Source organism: Mastomys coucha, unplaced genomic scaffold, assembly GCF_008632895.1.
Source record: "Mastomys coucha isolate ucsf_1 unplaced genomic scaffold, UCSF_Mcou_1 pScaffold4, whole genome shotgun sequence".
Lineage (NCBI taxonomy): Eukaryota > Metazoa > Chordata > Mammalia > Rodentia > Muridae > Mastomys > Mastomys coucha.
The window spans coordinates 42,292,177-42,307,813 of record NW_022196910.1 but is presented as its reverse complement, the minus strand read 5'-3'; the positions used below and the strand labels follow the sequence as shown (position 1 = coordinate 42,307,813).

The 15,637-nt window shown below is 41.8% G+C and overlaps 1 protein-coding gene across 1 annotated transcript in view; it reads left to right on the top strand.

Annotated features, from left to right (window-relative positions):
• Positions 1 to 981: 981 nt before the first annotated feature.
• Positions 982 to 15,637, top strand: part of Tbc1d15 (TBC1 domain family member 15) — a 62,709-nt gene continuing 48,053 nt past the window's right edge. The window contains exons 1-3 of the mRNA XM_031350378.1: positions 982 to 1,078; positions 13,563 to 13,661; positions 15,340 to 15,414. Coding sequence (XP_031206238.1) covers positions 1,049 to 1,078; positions 13,563 to 13,661; positions 15,340 to 15,414 — 204 coding nt within the window. The 5' untranslated portion in view covers positions 982 to 1,048. The remainder of the gene's footprint in view (positions 1,079 to 13,562; positions 13,662 to 15,339; positions 15,415 to 15,637) is intronic.

The window sequence follows — 15,637 nt, the reverse complement described above, 5'->3', positions numbered from 1 at the left end:
AATCTCTGATATTTGGTGTTCAGAGTCCCTACTGAGACTAAGCATGCATTCTCAAACCTAGTTTCCTGCTGTTCCATCTGCTTGCTGCTTACCTCAGGTAGCCTGAAAAGGCTGTAACTCAGCGGGCAGGTACGACCCTTGTGTGGGTGAAACGACACTTTTACAGGGGTCTCTTAAGGCTATAGGAAAATACAGTTACTTTACGATTCATAACACTAGCAATATTACAGTTGTGAAGTAGTAACAAACATAATTTTTTGGTTGGGGTTAGGGGGTTCACCAAAACATGAGAAGCTGTAGTAAAGGGTCGCAGCATTAGGTAGGTCAAGAACTACTGCTAACTGCTCTTAGTCCTCCGGAGCTAAGTCTTAGAGCGCTGCGCTGAGAAGGAATTAAAGTTTGAATTCAAGAGTTTGCCAATCTGTTTCCAAACATGGGGGAGATCCGTATGACCATGCACAATCCCTCCTTTACATGCCGAAGCTTGGGTGAATTTAAAATTATTGCCACTGAGCTGTGGAGGCACCCTAAACTATGTGCCTTGGACCCTGGAGCGATAAAGGGCCTGGTAGTAACTACAGTCCCTATAAAAATACCATGCTCAAGGTCATGCGTGAGTGGCAGCAACAGTACTGTTCAGAATCCTCTAATATCAAGGGGAAAAGCCTCTGCGTGCAACAACTCCAAGGCTGATGTTCAACGCCATCCCAATTTTACCATGACTTATTTAAAGCAAGAAAGCTGAGGCAGCGGGTCCTGGGTCTAAACAAGGTGCTCCTTCCCAAGAGATGCGGCTCCTCAAGTTAGAAGTGCCACGCCCGAGCAAACTTCCAAAGCAGTAGGCTACAATTTAAAACGGTGGGGGTGGGGGGAAGCGCACGACAGCCCCACCCGCTTAGCATCTCCACCACGCATGCGTCTAATTGCAGTTCCCACTACTCCCCGCCCCTTTCCCGCCCGGATGTTATTTTAGACCGACCGGATGTTGTTGTGAGTCCGAGAGACACGTGAGGTTCTGCTACGTCATCACCAGGCACGCGCGGGGAACATGGCGGCGGCGGGCGTTGTGAGCGGGAAGGTGAGTAACGGCAGCGGCTGGTGCGGGTGCTCCTGGCCGGTGGTCTGCGGCTGGCGGGCGGGCGGCCGCCGAGGGGCAAGCGAGCCGCGTCGGCCTCAGGGGCGGCCGGCGTGTGACAGCGGAAGGGCTCCTCGGGGTGCGAGCTGCCCCTCTGGGGTGCTGGGTGAGCTCGGGCTTAGACGGTTCCTGCTCCCAGGCAGTGCAGGCCTCGGCGCTTTTCCCGGGCTCTGCCCCGCGACGCGGATCCTTTCGGGGACTTCTGATTCCGTTCCTTGCCCCCGAGACTCTAGTTCTTCACGTCTGCCCTTCCGACTGCAGAGCCTCTTCTTGTAAAAGCCTTTCGAGGCGCCAGTCTGGCTTGCTTGGCTTGCTGTCTTTCGGTGAAGGCGTCGAGTCACCGTGCAGAGGAGCTAACCTGGAGCTCTGCAGCGGTGTTCTCAGAGCTCGGGGTTCTGTTCGAAAATTTACCCAGATGGTTAATGGTTGCGGGCATTATGTTGGGCACTGGCGATTGACACCGTGCTAGACTCATCTAGAAAAACCTTTATTAAAACATTTGTTTCCTAGATGTCTTCGGGGCGTTTCTGGGTGTGGGTGTGGGTGTGGGTGTTTGCCCTGCTGTTTTACAGAGGCTTGTCAGTGTCACCCTCCTAGTGGGTTAGGAGCCACCATTAGGTACAGAGGAGATTATGTTGTCAGTTTATAGGCGGAGAGACAGCTTATGCGTATTTGGGGTTTTCTGCTTCATGATGTGCAACTGGCAGGGTTTCCCAGTGGAGAGTTATTTCGCAAAGGTCCGTGACCGGCTGGTAATGACTCAAGAGAACACTGAGAACTGTTTACTTGTTTCAGATAGCTTCCGCTGTTCCTTAAGCTTCACGTCTGTTCGTCTCGCTGCCTTTCACCTGGTTTTGAATTTGACAGCGTTTGTGCAGTAGCAGATTAGATTGTGGAATAACAAAATAATGGTCTTCGGTGTTGATCCGAATTGTGACCTTGGAAAATTGGGCAGTTGAGACTTCTCTGTTCTTCGTCTTTATCCGCAGAACGGAAGGGATGCTAGGCATCCGGTATTGGAGTGCTTATACGTTACATCTTGCTCTTTCGTAAAATAGGTTGGGCATCCTTTTAGGGCTTACTTATCTCCTTGCCCTTTTTTATTTTTTGGTCTTTTTGTATTTGAGACGAGTGCTAATCATCTCTTGACTCATTACAAATTAGATGTTATCTTGGTGTTTTGGGGTGGGCTGGTCCAATCTGGTACTTTCCAAGATGAGATCTTCACAACTTAAACTACACTTCTCTTTTCCAGTTTGCATGGATTCTGAAAGGGACCCTTGATAAAGCAGTTCTGAAACTTGAGGCGCTCCCCACCTTCTACAGTCATGAGTACACAGACAGACTTCCTAAACTTCACACACAACTGTGCTGTCTTTTGTAACTGCCTCATCACCTTATTTGACTGAGGGACCGTTCACGGCCGCTCCCATCACTCCACTGAAACTGTGGGAACGCATACCATTATGTGTTCTTCTCTCATAAGCTGTCTTGATCAGCGTATTGTGTGGAATCCTCCCTTAGGAAGTTCACTTCTGGCTTTGTGTCTTCATGTAAAAAGATTTCAAGGCATTGTGTGCTGAATTTTTTTTTTTTATGTAAAACCACCTTTTGCTTTATCAATAATAGATGAGAAAACTTTATTTACTATGTTAAAGAATCCAAACTGATTAACTTGTCATAAAAAAGACATTAGCGGCATACTTTCCTATTTAACCATCTTCTTGTTTAGGCAGAGAGAATATGGTAGAAGTGAGTAGGTAAGCTATTTTTGTTTGTTTGTTTTTCAAGATAGGATTTTTTATGTAGCCCTGGCTATCTTGGAACATGCACTGTAGACCAGGTTGGCCTTGAACTCAAAAGAGATCTGCCTGCCTCTCCCTCTTGAGTGCTGGGATCACCATCTCCAGCCTGAGTTGATCTCTTTCCTTCCTCTCCCAGAGTTCAGTTGACTGTTAGTTCAGAGTTATAGTTGTGGATGTTAACAAAGACACAGAAGATTGTTCTGATAAGTTAAATTGGGCAAGTCGAGCCCCACACCAGAGGAACAATTGCAAGGCTGCCAGTTCTAAATGTCAATGTCTGTGCTGCCATCCAGCATGGAGAAAAACTGCAGAGGACTGACCCTGCTTTTGTTTGTATTGAAGGCCTGGAAATGATGAAGGAAATTAACCTTTTTTATTCAGAGTTAGGAACAAAAGGTAACGGTTAAGAGTGTAGAGTCAAGCCAGATTTGTTTTAAGAGCTAGCCACTTACTTGTGACTTCAGCCATTCTCTCTGCTCTTGTCTCATCTGTAATACGGTAACAGGACCAGCCTTATGTGAGATTCTAGGGATTAATAACTAAATGCATCCATGTGTGGCCTGACCTGGAGCAGATACTGTGCTGGCATTACTACTTATCTTAGCTTTCTTGCAATTGATTGGTTGGATTTGGCAGTCTTAAAACCTAGAATATATTATTTTGGCATGGTTGGGAGCTATCTCTTTTTCATTCTTATTTTGGGTATTGAGAAATACCATGTTTTAGAAGTTATAGTTTTGTCATTTTGGTAGAGAGCTTGGCCTTTAACAGCCGAGCCAGCTTTGTAGCTCAAGACAGCATGTTTGGATGATGGGTAAATGTCATTATCCTGTGGCACCAATTAAGGAGATAGTCATAATCGCTTAGGATCAAACCTGGCTCAACTTCTTGAGTTGTATGACTTTGGGAAAATTACTTAGCTATCCAGTTTCATAGAGTGGTATAAATATACTTCCTGCATGGAGTTGTCGGATTACATGAATTAACATTTATTTAGAGTAATTCTTGGCATCAAGCATGTACTTGATAAATATAGATGTTAACTACTGTTAAGTAATATTGATTTTGAATAGGTATTTATTCATGCTGATGGTTTTCTGGAAAGAAATATAAGGCAGTACACAAATATAAAGGTAATGTAGTTATAAAATAGAGGGGAAAGTATATATAATGTTGGGAAGTAAATGGTTGTTTTTTTTTTTTTTAAATTAAACTTTAGTGAGCTACTGTGTGGCAATGTTTTCTTTCAGCGAAAGTAGAGAGAAGGCCTGCTCCACTCTTAAAAGACCCCACCCCCCCAACAAACTAGTTTGAGTTTAGCTCACAAAACATGGTCTTCTGTGACTCTTTCCTACTGTGCAATATAAATGTGATTACAGTGTGCCTGTTTCCACTGGTAAAAGGAAAACAAAAGCGGAAACAACCCCCAAACATCCTGCAATGCGGTGAGCCAGTGCATAGTTGAGTAAACACAGAATACCAGTAGAGTGCATTGAATTCACTCATCGTTGATCAGTTTGTGTGTCTTAGGTTTCTATTGCTGTGATGAAACACTATGACCAAGAGCAGCTTGGGGAGGAAAAGGCTTATTTTATCTTACAACTCCAGCATTGAAGGAAGTCAGGGCAGGAACTACAGTAGAGACTGAAGAGGAAAACTGCTTGCTGCTCTGGGCTTGCTCAGTTTGCTTTTCTTGTATACCGGGACCATTTATTTGCCCAGGGGCAGGTAGTACTATGCACAAAGAGCTGGGCCAAGCAACCATCATTCATTAATCAAGAAAATGCCTCACAGGCTTGCCTACAGGGCAGTCTGTAACTTCAACTGAGGTTCTCTCTTTTCAAATGACTGCTTGTGTCAAATGACAGAAAAATCCATCCAACATAATGTGCATGGGTTTATTCTTATATATATTGGCATTTTTCTTGCAGTTTTTGAAAGTGGGTTGGAGTTTGATTGGCAATCCTGATTAGTTCTTAGAAGTTAGCTAATTTGCTTTGCTATGTATGTATAGCACCATGTTTTCAAAAGGCAACCAAATAGAGAGTGGTGACTGCTCCTCTGGATAGTGAGATAAGTAGAAACACTGTAACAGCTGATCTGCTTCTGCTTTAACAGCGAGGAGAACTGAGTTCCTGGGATGAAGGAAAGGAAAAAAGATAGCTTGAGCTTTTGGCATCCTCTGCTGGTTACTGTTCCCAGTCTTAAGTCTGCAAATATTAAGTATGGTTGTTCCCAGCTATACCAGGCATGGGGGCTGTCCCATAGTGGTTGCTCTCAGGATTTCTAGACCACAGTTTTCAGAAGAAAGACACAAACAGTTATCCTCTACCTTGCCAAAATAAGATGCACAGTAAGAGCTTGGAGTCAGTGGAGTGGGTGATATTTTTAGAGACTTTTTATATTCTGATGGCCTGTGGGTTGACGATTGTCATGAAGTCAGATTTTGAAACACTTCACCTGCACCTTGGTTAGGCCCCGACCTCATAGATACTCAATGGAAAGAGCAACAACAGATAGTGAAGATAAGGAGAGAATTAGAGTGTGAGAGATGGGCCCCCTAATACCCACTGTTTTGTATTATAAAATCCTATTGTCCATTTTCAGTCACCCTAGGGTGTTTAGAAAATATAATTGTTTTCTGTGTTTTACAAGTTGTTGTTGTTGGTGGGTGTGGGGGTGGGGGTTGGAGGAGCACTGTTTTAGGTGATTTTCTCTTTCTGCCTTTATCTGGGCTTTGGGGATTGGTCTCAGCTTGCCAGGCTTGCCTGGCAGCTATTTTACCCATTAAGACATCTTGATTGCCTTGTGGTATTAAAAGCAAACAAAACCCCCAAAACTTAAAAGAAAATGTGTGTGGGCCTGTGAATGGTGTGTATATATAAAGGTCAGGACAACCTGCTGGGGTCAGGTTTCTCCCCTTACCATCTGTGCTGTGAGGATCGAACTCATATTGTCAGGCTTGGCATCCCTTCATTTTGTTTTGAACAACTTGAAACCATTAGGAAATCAATTACTCTGTCAGAATTTGTTTTGAAGACATTTTTTGTTTTTGTTTTGTTTTGGTTTTTCGAGATAGGGTTTCTTTGTGTAGCCCTGGCTGTCCTGGAACTCACTCTGTAGACCAGGCTGGCCTTGAACTCTGAAGTCCACCTGCCTCTGCCTCCCAAGTGCTGGGATCAAAGGCGTGCACCACCACTGCTTGGCTTGAAGACATTTTTTAGTAAGAATTTATTGCATGGGTTAAAGTTGGCCATATCCATTTTCTTTTAAATATTTTAGATATTTATAGTCTTGTGAAGTCATTAATGCTTTGGAAAGGTAAATATTCTTTTTTCATATTTTATTTTGAGATAAGCCATCACTATTTCTCTTTTTTTGATATTATAATATAGTTACATCATTTCCCCTTCTCTTTTTCCTTCTAAACCTTTTCGTATACATCTTTTACTCTTAAATTCATAGTCCCTTTTTTCATTGTTGTTACATACTTTTGTGTATCTACATCTGCCTAAATACATTAATATAACCTGCTCATTCTCCGCTAGCTGTGTGTGTTTTCAGGGCTGACCATTTGGTGTTGGAGTGGCTTGTGGTTTTTGGTGCAGAGCTCAGGTCTCATGAGCTTTCAGTCTTCTTCTTCAGCATGTCTGTTGTACCTGCTCAGCTCGAGCACGGTTAGGCAGGCAGTCACATTGGTGTAGTTTCTGATAGTCCTAGGAGATACAGTCCACAGTAGACTCCCTGGCCCTTGGGCTCTTACAGTCTTTCTGTCCCTACTTCCACAACGATCCCTGAGACATAGTTGTGCAGATGGATGCACTGGGGTTGAGCTCCACGCTCTCTGTTTTGGTTGGTGGTGCTTTTCTGTTGTGATCTCTGTTGCAAAGAGAAGTTTCCTTGCTGGGAGGTGTGGGCTACACTTACTGTGCATACAAGGACAAATGTTCATAGGTTGTTGTTAGGGATTATACTGGTTTAGTAAAATGGTGGTTATGGGTTCTCCAAGACTGATGACTTTGTAGCCCTGGATAGTTGGCTAGGTTTCCAGTAGCAGACATGATTTCCTCCTGTTTAGTGGAGAAATACTCTTAAACTTTTTTTTTTTTTAAGGCAGAGTGAGTCTCTTATAGTCTAGGTGGCTTTGAATTTGCTATGTAGCTGAGGATGTCTTTGAAGATCTGATTCCCTTACATCCCCAAATCTGAAATCACAGGTACCATGCACCATATCAGGTTTATTTGGGGACAGAATACATAGCTTTGTGTATACTAGGCACTATACCAAGAGTATTCTTAGTGTCTAGTAGATTTTCTTGGGAGAGTTTTCCCCCTATGGGGTCTTTTGAATACTGTGGTAGTTAACTAGGTACTTATAGGAATATACCCTTTAAATGTTTTTAGTGATAGTGTTTAACTTAACAAGCATTTGAATACCAGCTATATAGTGGGTTCTTTGGATGTAAGGGTGATTAAACATGGATTTTTTGCTTCGTTTTATCTCCTTTGTTTATTGAAACCTGATCTCTTATTAAGTCTTGAACTTAACTGTGGAACCCAGGGCTAGCTGTGAGACTTTGATCTTCCTGTTCACATCTCAGTGCTGGGATCAGTTGTGTCCAACACCGGATTTTAGATTGCAGTGTTTAAAATGTAAATTACATTTGATTATCATTGTGTGTGCAGCGTGACCCAGCTGTGTGTGCGGAGGGCAGATAACGATTCACAGGAGTCACAGCTTAAGGGAGTTGATTATTGCCCACCATGTAAGTCTCTGGGATTCAACTTGGCTGCAGCTCTTTGTGCTTCTTGATCCATTAAATCATTTGTAACTCCTCAGACTGCTAGATTATTTCACCTCACTCATGTCTGACATTATTTTGTATACTGGTGTCCTTATGAAGCATCAGGCTTGCCTTTCATTAAGAAGTGCTACACTTTCTATGGCTCAAGGCACACTCCCGATGGGAGCTGGGGGAATAAAAAAAAAAAAAAAAGAGTCTGCTGCTGGGTCTTCATAAATTGTCTCTCTGTACCAGCTTTATTCTTGACTCTTCTTCCCTTCACCTCCCAAAGCTAAGTCACACAATTGTGTTGTTCTGACTTCTACATATCTTCCTGCCTCCACTGATGTAGTTGAAGCTGTCCAGTTGGGTTACTGCAGCTGTTCATCATTGGCAGTTAAGACAAGACAATCTATTGTTTTAGAAAAGGGAGGGCTGACTATAGACATTCTCCTGTTAGAATGCCAGTGGATTTTCTTTGTCTTCAGGATAAACTTCAAATTTCTAAATTCCTTAGGTGGTGTTGAAGAAATAACTGTAAATGTCATCCCACTCCTTAAACTGTGAAGATGAGGCCCTTTTAAGTCTGGAGTGGGCAGTGGGCTGAAGAGTCTGACAGGTTTGTACTCTTTTGAGGGGTTAGCAGGAACTGTAGAGAGGAGGGATAATAGAGTGTTTGAGGTACAGTAGTCATATAGAAAAACACTCAAGACTTTCAGGGAACAGGGAGACTCAGTGTGCAGGTGTAGTGTAGTGTCACTGAAGTAGAGGAGAAGGGTAGAGTCCAGAGGGATTTAAATTGTTAAGATGGCAGTCAGATGCATAGTTTATAAAGGTACTAGTAGCCCTGGTTCTCTATTACACACATGCACAGATTAACTAGAGCAGGTTGGAAGACTATTTGAGCAAAGACTCTAGACACGATGAGGGAGCAGCCAGTGTCATGGAAAGGCTGACAGATTGTAGTACTTAGGAGTCAGGATAGTGGAGAGCTTTCAGGGTAATTGACTGGTTGGGATGTCTGTGGTGGCCTGGCAGTATATGAAGAGCAGGTTCATGCAGAGCAGAATGGCTTACGATATGTGGAGTCAGTGGAGTTAGCAGGTAGGTACTTAGATGTTAGTTGTGGAGCATGGCAGCGTATCTGAACTCATGTGGCTTTTCCTGGGGATAGTCTCTGTATCTAAAAGCCTAAATTGTTTTCTGTAAGCCAAATAGCTTTTAAATAAACTGATTTTTTGAAGCCTTTTTGATTGTGGATTTATGAAATTCACATAGTTGTTAAAATGGATATTGTGAATTAGCTATTGAGTTTTCATATTTGAAGAGATTTAGGGCAAGGTTTTGACCTTAAGCTTATTAATGAGTATTTTAGTTGAATGCTTTTCATTTATCCTTAGTTTTTGGAGATAGTTGGTGGCAATATAATAGCTCAGTTCCACATCAGTATAGAAACTATAGGAGCCCACCACTGTGCTGTGCATGCTCTCTTCTCAGCTTTGTTAGGAGCATGACTTTACACTCCGTAACGCAAAAGTGCATCTAGCTCTGTCTGGCACATTGAGTTTACCTGCAATGTCTCATTTTTGCTCGTTAACATTTATTGTTAAAATCGAGATCAGCAAATTTGTTATAAGTCGTCTTCTCTAGTCCCTCAGGGCTCTTTAATACATGACTATTATTACATCTTTCCCTCAGCACTGTTTGAGGCAAGAGCAGCTCATGAGAACCAAGGTTGGCCTTGAACTCCTTAGAAGGCTGTGGATGACCTTGAACTCTTTATGCCTCTGCTTCAGCCTCCCAAGTGCTGAGATTATAGGCATGTGCTATAGTGCCTGTCTTCAGAGTTATTTTAATAAGTTATCTGGCTTACTTCCTTTGCTAAAGGCTATTAATGTTAGTAGCACATTAACACACATGCCATGGCGTATGTATGAGTGGAGGCCAGAGATACCTCAGCTATCCCTGGGATCTGGGGCTCCACCTCGGGTCATGAGGCTTCTTGCTTTTATGTGCTGAGCTTCTCACTAGCCCCAGCTATTTACACAGAGACTCGTGTGGTCCTTCTGGCTTGGAACTCAGACATTTGCCTACTCCTGTCTTCTTGAGTGCTAGCATTAAAGGCATGCACTACCATACCTGATCATTTTTAAATATATATTTTAATTTTTTGCATGTAATCTGTGCATCTTCTTATGCTTTGTTGTAATACCTGCATAATAGAAAAGCCATGTAAATTGAAAATATGCTGTATTGTTTAGGGGATAGTAAGAAAAATGTATGTATAATACAGATGCTTTTTTTTGTACTAAATACTTTTTAATCTGGTAGAGTTGAGAGGATGTAGAATATACAGAGATGGGAATTTCATAAAATTTAGTAGTTCATGCAAATCAGTCACTTTCTATTTGCCTTTTTAAGCAGACTTAACTAATTTCTAGAAGTTAAAGTTATACCTTTTAAATTAGAAAGCTAAACATGACTGTCTTCTTCAGACTGTAAAATATAGTTTAGAATTTTAAGTTTTGTGGCATGTAATTTTCTCTCAAAAAGGTACTGGAGAGGACCAGGGCATGGTGGTGTGTACCTGTGACTTCAGTAGTGGAGGCAGAGGCACTTTTATCCATGTACAGTGATTAAAAGTTTTGCTGGGTATAGTAGACTGGGCTGGCATGTGTGGTCTCAAAGTCTTGTCGCACATCTCTCCAGGCTCTGCTGGGTTTTAATGTCTCCATTGAGAAATGAGGTATATAATTCTAATCGGTTTGCCTTTATATGTTATTACTTACAGCTTTTGATTATTATGGGAGGAGATGGACTTTGCTCTCTGTATCTTGTGTTCTGTATGCTTCTTGTACCTTGATAGGCATCTCCTTAGTTTGGAGAAATTTTCTTGAAAATGATTTCTGTACTTTTGATCCATTCATCCATCTGTCTATCCATCTAGCCTTCCTTCCTTCCTTTCTCTTTTTCTCTTTCTCTTTTTTTTTCCTTTTTCAAGACATGTTATGTCTGTGCAGCCCTGGCTGTCTGTCCTGAAACTCGCTCTGTAGATCAGTCTGGTCTCAAACTTAAGAGATCTGACTGCCTCTGCCTCTCATGTGCTAGAATTAAAGGCATGTGCCACCACCTGGCCTCCTTCCTCTATTGTTATTATTTTTACATTTGCTCTTTTCATAGTGTCCTAGGTTTCCTAGAATTTGTATCTAGAGCTTTCTAGATTTAACATCTGCTTTGGCTGAGGTGTCTATTTCTTGTATTGTGTTTTCAGTGTCTGAGTTTCTGGCCTTCGTCTCTTCTGTTGTCTCTTCTGATGCCTTTGTCTCTTGCCTCTGTGGTTCCTGTGAGTTCTTAAAGTGCTCATTTCCAGATTTCCCTCAGTTGGGTTTTCTTTATTGATTCTGTTTCTACATTCAGGTCTTGAACACTTTGATTTATTTCTTCTACAGTTTGTGTTTTCGTAGATTTCTTTAAAGGAGTTACTCATTTCCTCATAAAGGCTGTTTTAAGGTATTAGTCTTGGGCTTCAGCTATGTTGGTATACTCCAGGCCTGCTGTGGTGAGGTTGCCGGGCTGTAGTGGAGACCTACTGTCCTGGCTGTTACTGATTGTGTTTTTATCCTGGCATCTGGAATTGGGAAGATTATAATTTTAGGTGCTAATGTCTGGTCTTGCCTTGGGGGGGGCGTGTCTTGTTTCTTGGTTTCTGTTTGGTTGGTTCGTTTTTCTGTTTCTTAAATGTGGCTGTATGTTGCCTGGTAGGCAGTTATTCTGGGGTCCTGATAGGTGTGGGCACTGGGGGTTCCAGGTAATATGTGTTTCAGGGTACTGGGAGCTGACATGCAGGAATGGTGTAGATGTGGCACCTCCTGATGGGGTCCACAGGAGACAGGAAAGAAGGATCTGCTTAGTCCCCTGGGGATGGGAGCAGAGAATGAGGAGAGGGCACAGCAGGTCTGCCACAGTTAGGGATGAAACTAGAAGACTGGATTTAATGGAGGGTGAGCTGAAGAGCTGCACTTAGACTACTTACCTGGTCAGAGTGACCTGTGGGTTCCCAGAGAGTGCCTGTTGGAGATGGGGGATGGGACAAAGTTGTGGGTGAGGGACTGTGTGTTCCATGAGAGATAGGGACAGGGGAAAATTTCCTGTATTATTCCCTGTAAGTTTATATCTGTGGTATTAAAATCACAGTAGCATGATCTTTTATGAGACCATGCCACTATAGGCATACATAGAAAGCACCTGTTCCTTAAATCTTGTTTGATCTTTTGGATATTTTCATGTAGATTTTTAGTTTGAACTCAATGCTTACCTTAAAATATTAAAATATTGTTATTGGTGGTGTGTGTGTGACTGCTAGGCAAGCATTGAATCACTCACTGTTGGTTATCCCAGCTCCAGACTGGAATAGATGAATTTATACATTAGGCACATAGCATTTAGTTAAACATCATCATCATCATCATCATCATCATCATCATCATCATCATCATCATCATCATCATCACCACCACCACCACCACCACCACTACCACCATCATCATCACCATCATCATCATCATCATTTGTTTTGGTTTTTCGAGACAGGGTTTCTCTGTGTAGCCCTGGCTGTCCTGGAACTCACTCTGTAGACCAAGCTGGCCTTGAACTCAGAAATCCGCCGGCCTCAGCCTCCCAAGTGCTGGGATTAATGGCGTGTGCCACAGCCGCCCGGCCGTTTAAACATCATTATTATAGAGATGAATAAGAATGTGATTTTTGCTGGGCAGTGGTGTCACACGCCTTTAATCCCAGCAGTTGGGAGGCTGAGGCAGGCAGATTTCTGAGTTCAAGGGCAGCTTGGTCTACAGAGTGAGTTCCAGGACAGCCAGAGCTACACAGAGAAATCCTGTCTCAAAAAAACAAAAACAAACAAAAAACAATGTGATTTTTTTTACCAATCTGAAGAAGAAATATTCATGTGTATTGAAGCAAATTTTCTTCTAGTTTCTTATGTTTAAAGCTTCCTGAAGTCTGTGTGATGTGTCTTCACACAGGCTGAGCATGTCTAATCTGAAAATCTGTAATGTAATGTTCTTAAATCTAAAATGTTTTCAGTTCTGAGTTGACACTAGAAATAGAAAATCCCACACCCTGACTTCCCCTGACATTCTGCAGTCAAGGCACTCTAAACCTATAGAGTTGTCTTCAGACTGTATATATAAGACATATATAAAACACAGAAAAATTTTTGTGTTTGAATTTGGCCTTGTTCCTAAAATATCCATTATAAGTACATATTCACGAATCTGAAATACTTCTTGTCCCAATCAACCTGTGGTACATTTGTATATGTGGTAATCAGACTCTTGAACAGTACTATAAGAAAACACCTTGGGGATTGGAGCCATAGCTCAACAGTTAAGAGCCTTGGCTGCTTTCTTGGAGACTCCTGGAGGACTCAAGTTCAATCCCCAGTATCCACATGGATCGCAGTTGTCTGACTAGCCAGTTCCAGAGCATCTGATGCCATCTTCTGGCCTCCACAGGGACCAGGCCTGCAAATGGTGATTAGACATTGCACGTAAGCAAACATGCACATGCATAAAACATTTAGAGAGTAAAAAAGAAAAGAACACATCTGTTATTTTTAAGAAATGTTGAAATAAAAAATGTGACTAGAGCTGGAGCTCATTGAGTTCAGAACTCTAGCACCCATCGAGTGCCATTTCAGTTCTGAGAAGGGAGACAGTGTACAGGATGCACACATGCACGATGCACACATGCATGCAGAGATACACACACATATGAAAGGGAAATCAGTTTATAATGATTTTTTTTGTTTTTGCTGTTTCAGATTATATATGAACAAGAAGGGGTATATATTCACTCAGCTTGCGGAAAGGCAAATGACCAAGACAGCTTAATTTCAGGAATATTGCGTGTTTTAGAAAAGGTGAGTTTCTGGTAAAATGATTTATTTAATAATAGTTTATGATGGTGATTCTCTTCAGGGCTTTGGAAAAGAGTCTGAATTTCATTATATATGAAATCTTACATAGATTATTGGCTTAGATTTTTCTCTAAACCTACTTTATTTAGGGTTCTAGAATGCTTCAGACTCTCTTCTAGCCCATTGAGAGGTAGGGGAAAAAGAAAGGTTTCTAGGAAAAAGGGGTTATGAACCTGTTTAGAAGGTTTTGGTACAATTCCAGCCGTCATTGTCAGGGTATCAGCCTTCCAGTCCAATAGCAAACACCCACCACAAGTCAGTAGCAGTGGCTTGATCTACTGGATCCAGGAGAAGCCTGGATTCACCAAATTGGCAAGAGAGACAAGAATCAGCTGGAATACCAAGAGGACCCTCTCAAGTGTCTGCTCCAGCAACACATTGTATGCTCTCTCACATGTCTGCTTCAGCAACACATCCACTCCTGTGTCTGCTTCAGCAAAACATCTACTCCTGTGTCTGCTTCAGCAAAACATCTCTCCCAAGACAGCTTCCAGAAAAACATCACATGACACTGAAAGACCCCCAGAACTGGGGAGATCCTTACTCAAGTCTCGGGATGACGTGATCACGAGAGACCAAACTTGCTGCAATCACATGAGGTTTATTTGGGATAGACCGGTACCGGGGTCGATCTCGTGACCATGCTGGCCAGAGTTCGACCCCGAACACAAGAAGTGAGGGGTATTTAAGGAAAAACCATAAGCTGGGGGCGGGGAGAGGGTTACCAAGGAAACAGAACATAAACAGTGGAAACTTTCAGAGGGACCTGACCCAAGGTATTCAGTTAGGGAGGAGAACATATTCATCCTAGGAATGTAATCTTCGTCTACTGGTTGACAGGGTGGAGAGTCTCATAAACCACTAGACCTTCATTCTTAGTTCCACCCTCATTGTGGATCATTCAGGAGGGGCAGGTATCGGGAACCAGAGCCCTGAGGCTCTGGGTTCCTGGAACTGGCTATTTTATATTTCTGGCTTGTTACATTTCTACCAGTACATTACTTTTCGTTAACATGCTTTTTCCCAAATTTCTAAGTCTCCTAGTCTTTCAACACAACTGAGTTTCCAAAGAAACCAGAAATTTTCACTTTATAAGATAGTGTATAGTTGAATAATTGTTGTAAATTTAACATCGAGATAATGCTAGAAACAGAATACCTTAGGTAAACTGATGAAAATCATGAATTATTTTAAATGTATATGTAAAGCTGGGCATGTTGGTACACACCTTTAGTCCTAGCACTTGAGAGGCAGAGGCAGGTGGATATCAGTGGTTTCGAGGGCAGATTGGTCTGTATAGCAAGTTCCAGGACAGCCTGGGCACCAGAGATATCTTGTCTCACCAAAGAAAAAGGATTATGTAAACATTATAGTAATACAAAGTTTTCATAATGAAAAATAGTTAGAATTAAATTTCCATAATTGTTAAATAATGATAATGTCAGCATGTGTAAAATACTAATATTTAAGGACCTAAATTTTTATTTTGCATTTAGAAGTAAAAAATGGATTAAGAATATAATATATTGATGAATTATAAATATAATTCATGGTTTCTTTCATTAGGATGCTCAAGTTTTCTTGATGAATTCTAAATACATTTTATGATTTCTTTCTGTAGGATGCTGAAGTAATAGTGGACTGGAGACCATTGGATGATGCATTAGATTCTTCTAGTATTCTATATGCTGGAAAGGTATTTTAAAAATACCACTAAGAGAATGCTGTATGTTTTCTTTTTGTGTGTGCATATGTAATATGTAGTCATGCATGTGTTTTATATACCATCTTGCTTTAGTGCCTTCCCCTGTGTAGGCTTAAGGTTTTTAAAACCTACTTTTAATAAGGATTCTTAAACACTTTAACCTGCCTTCTAGCCCACCACTCACCAGAGGTACTGTAAAAGGACACTTGTTAGG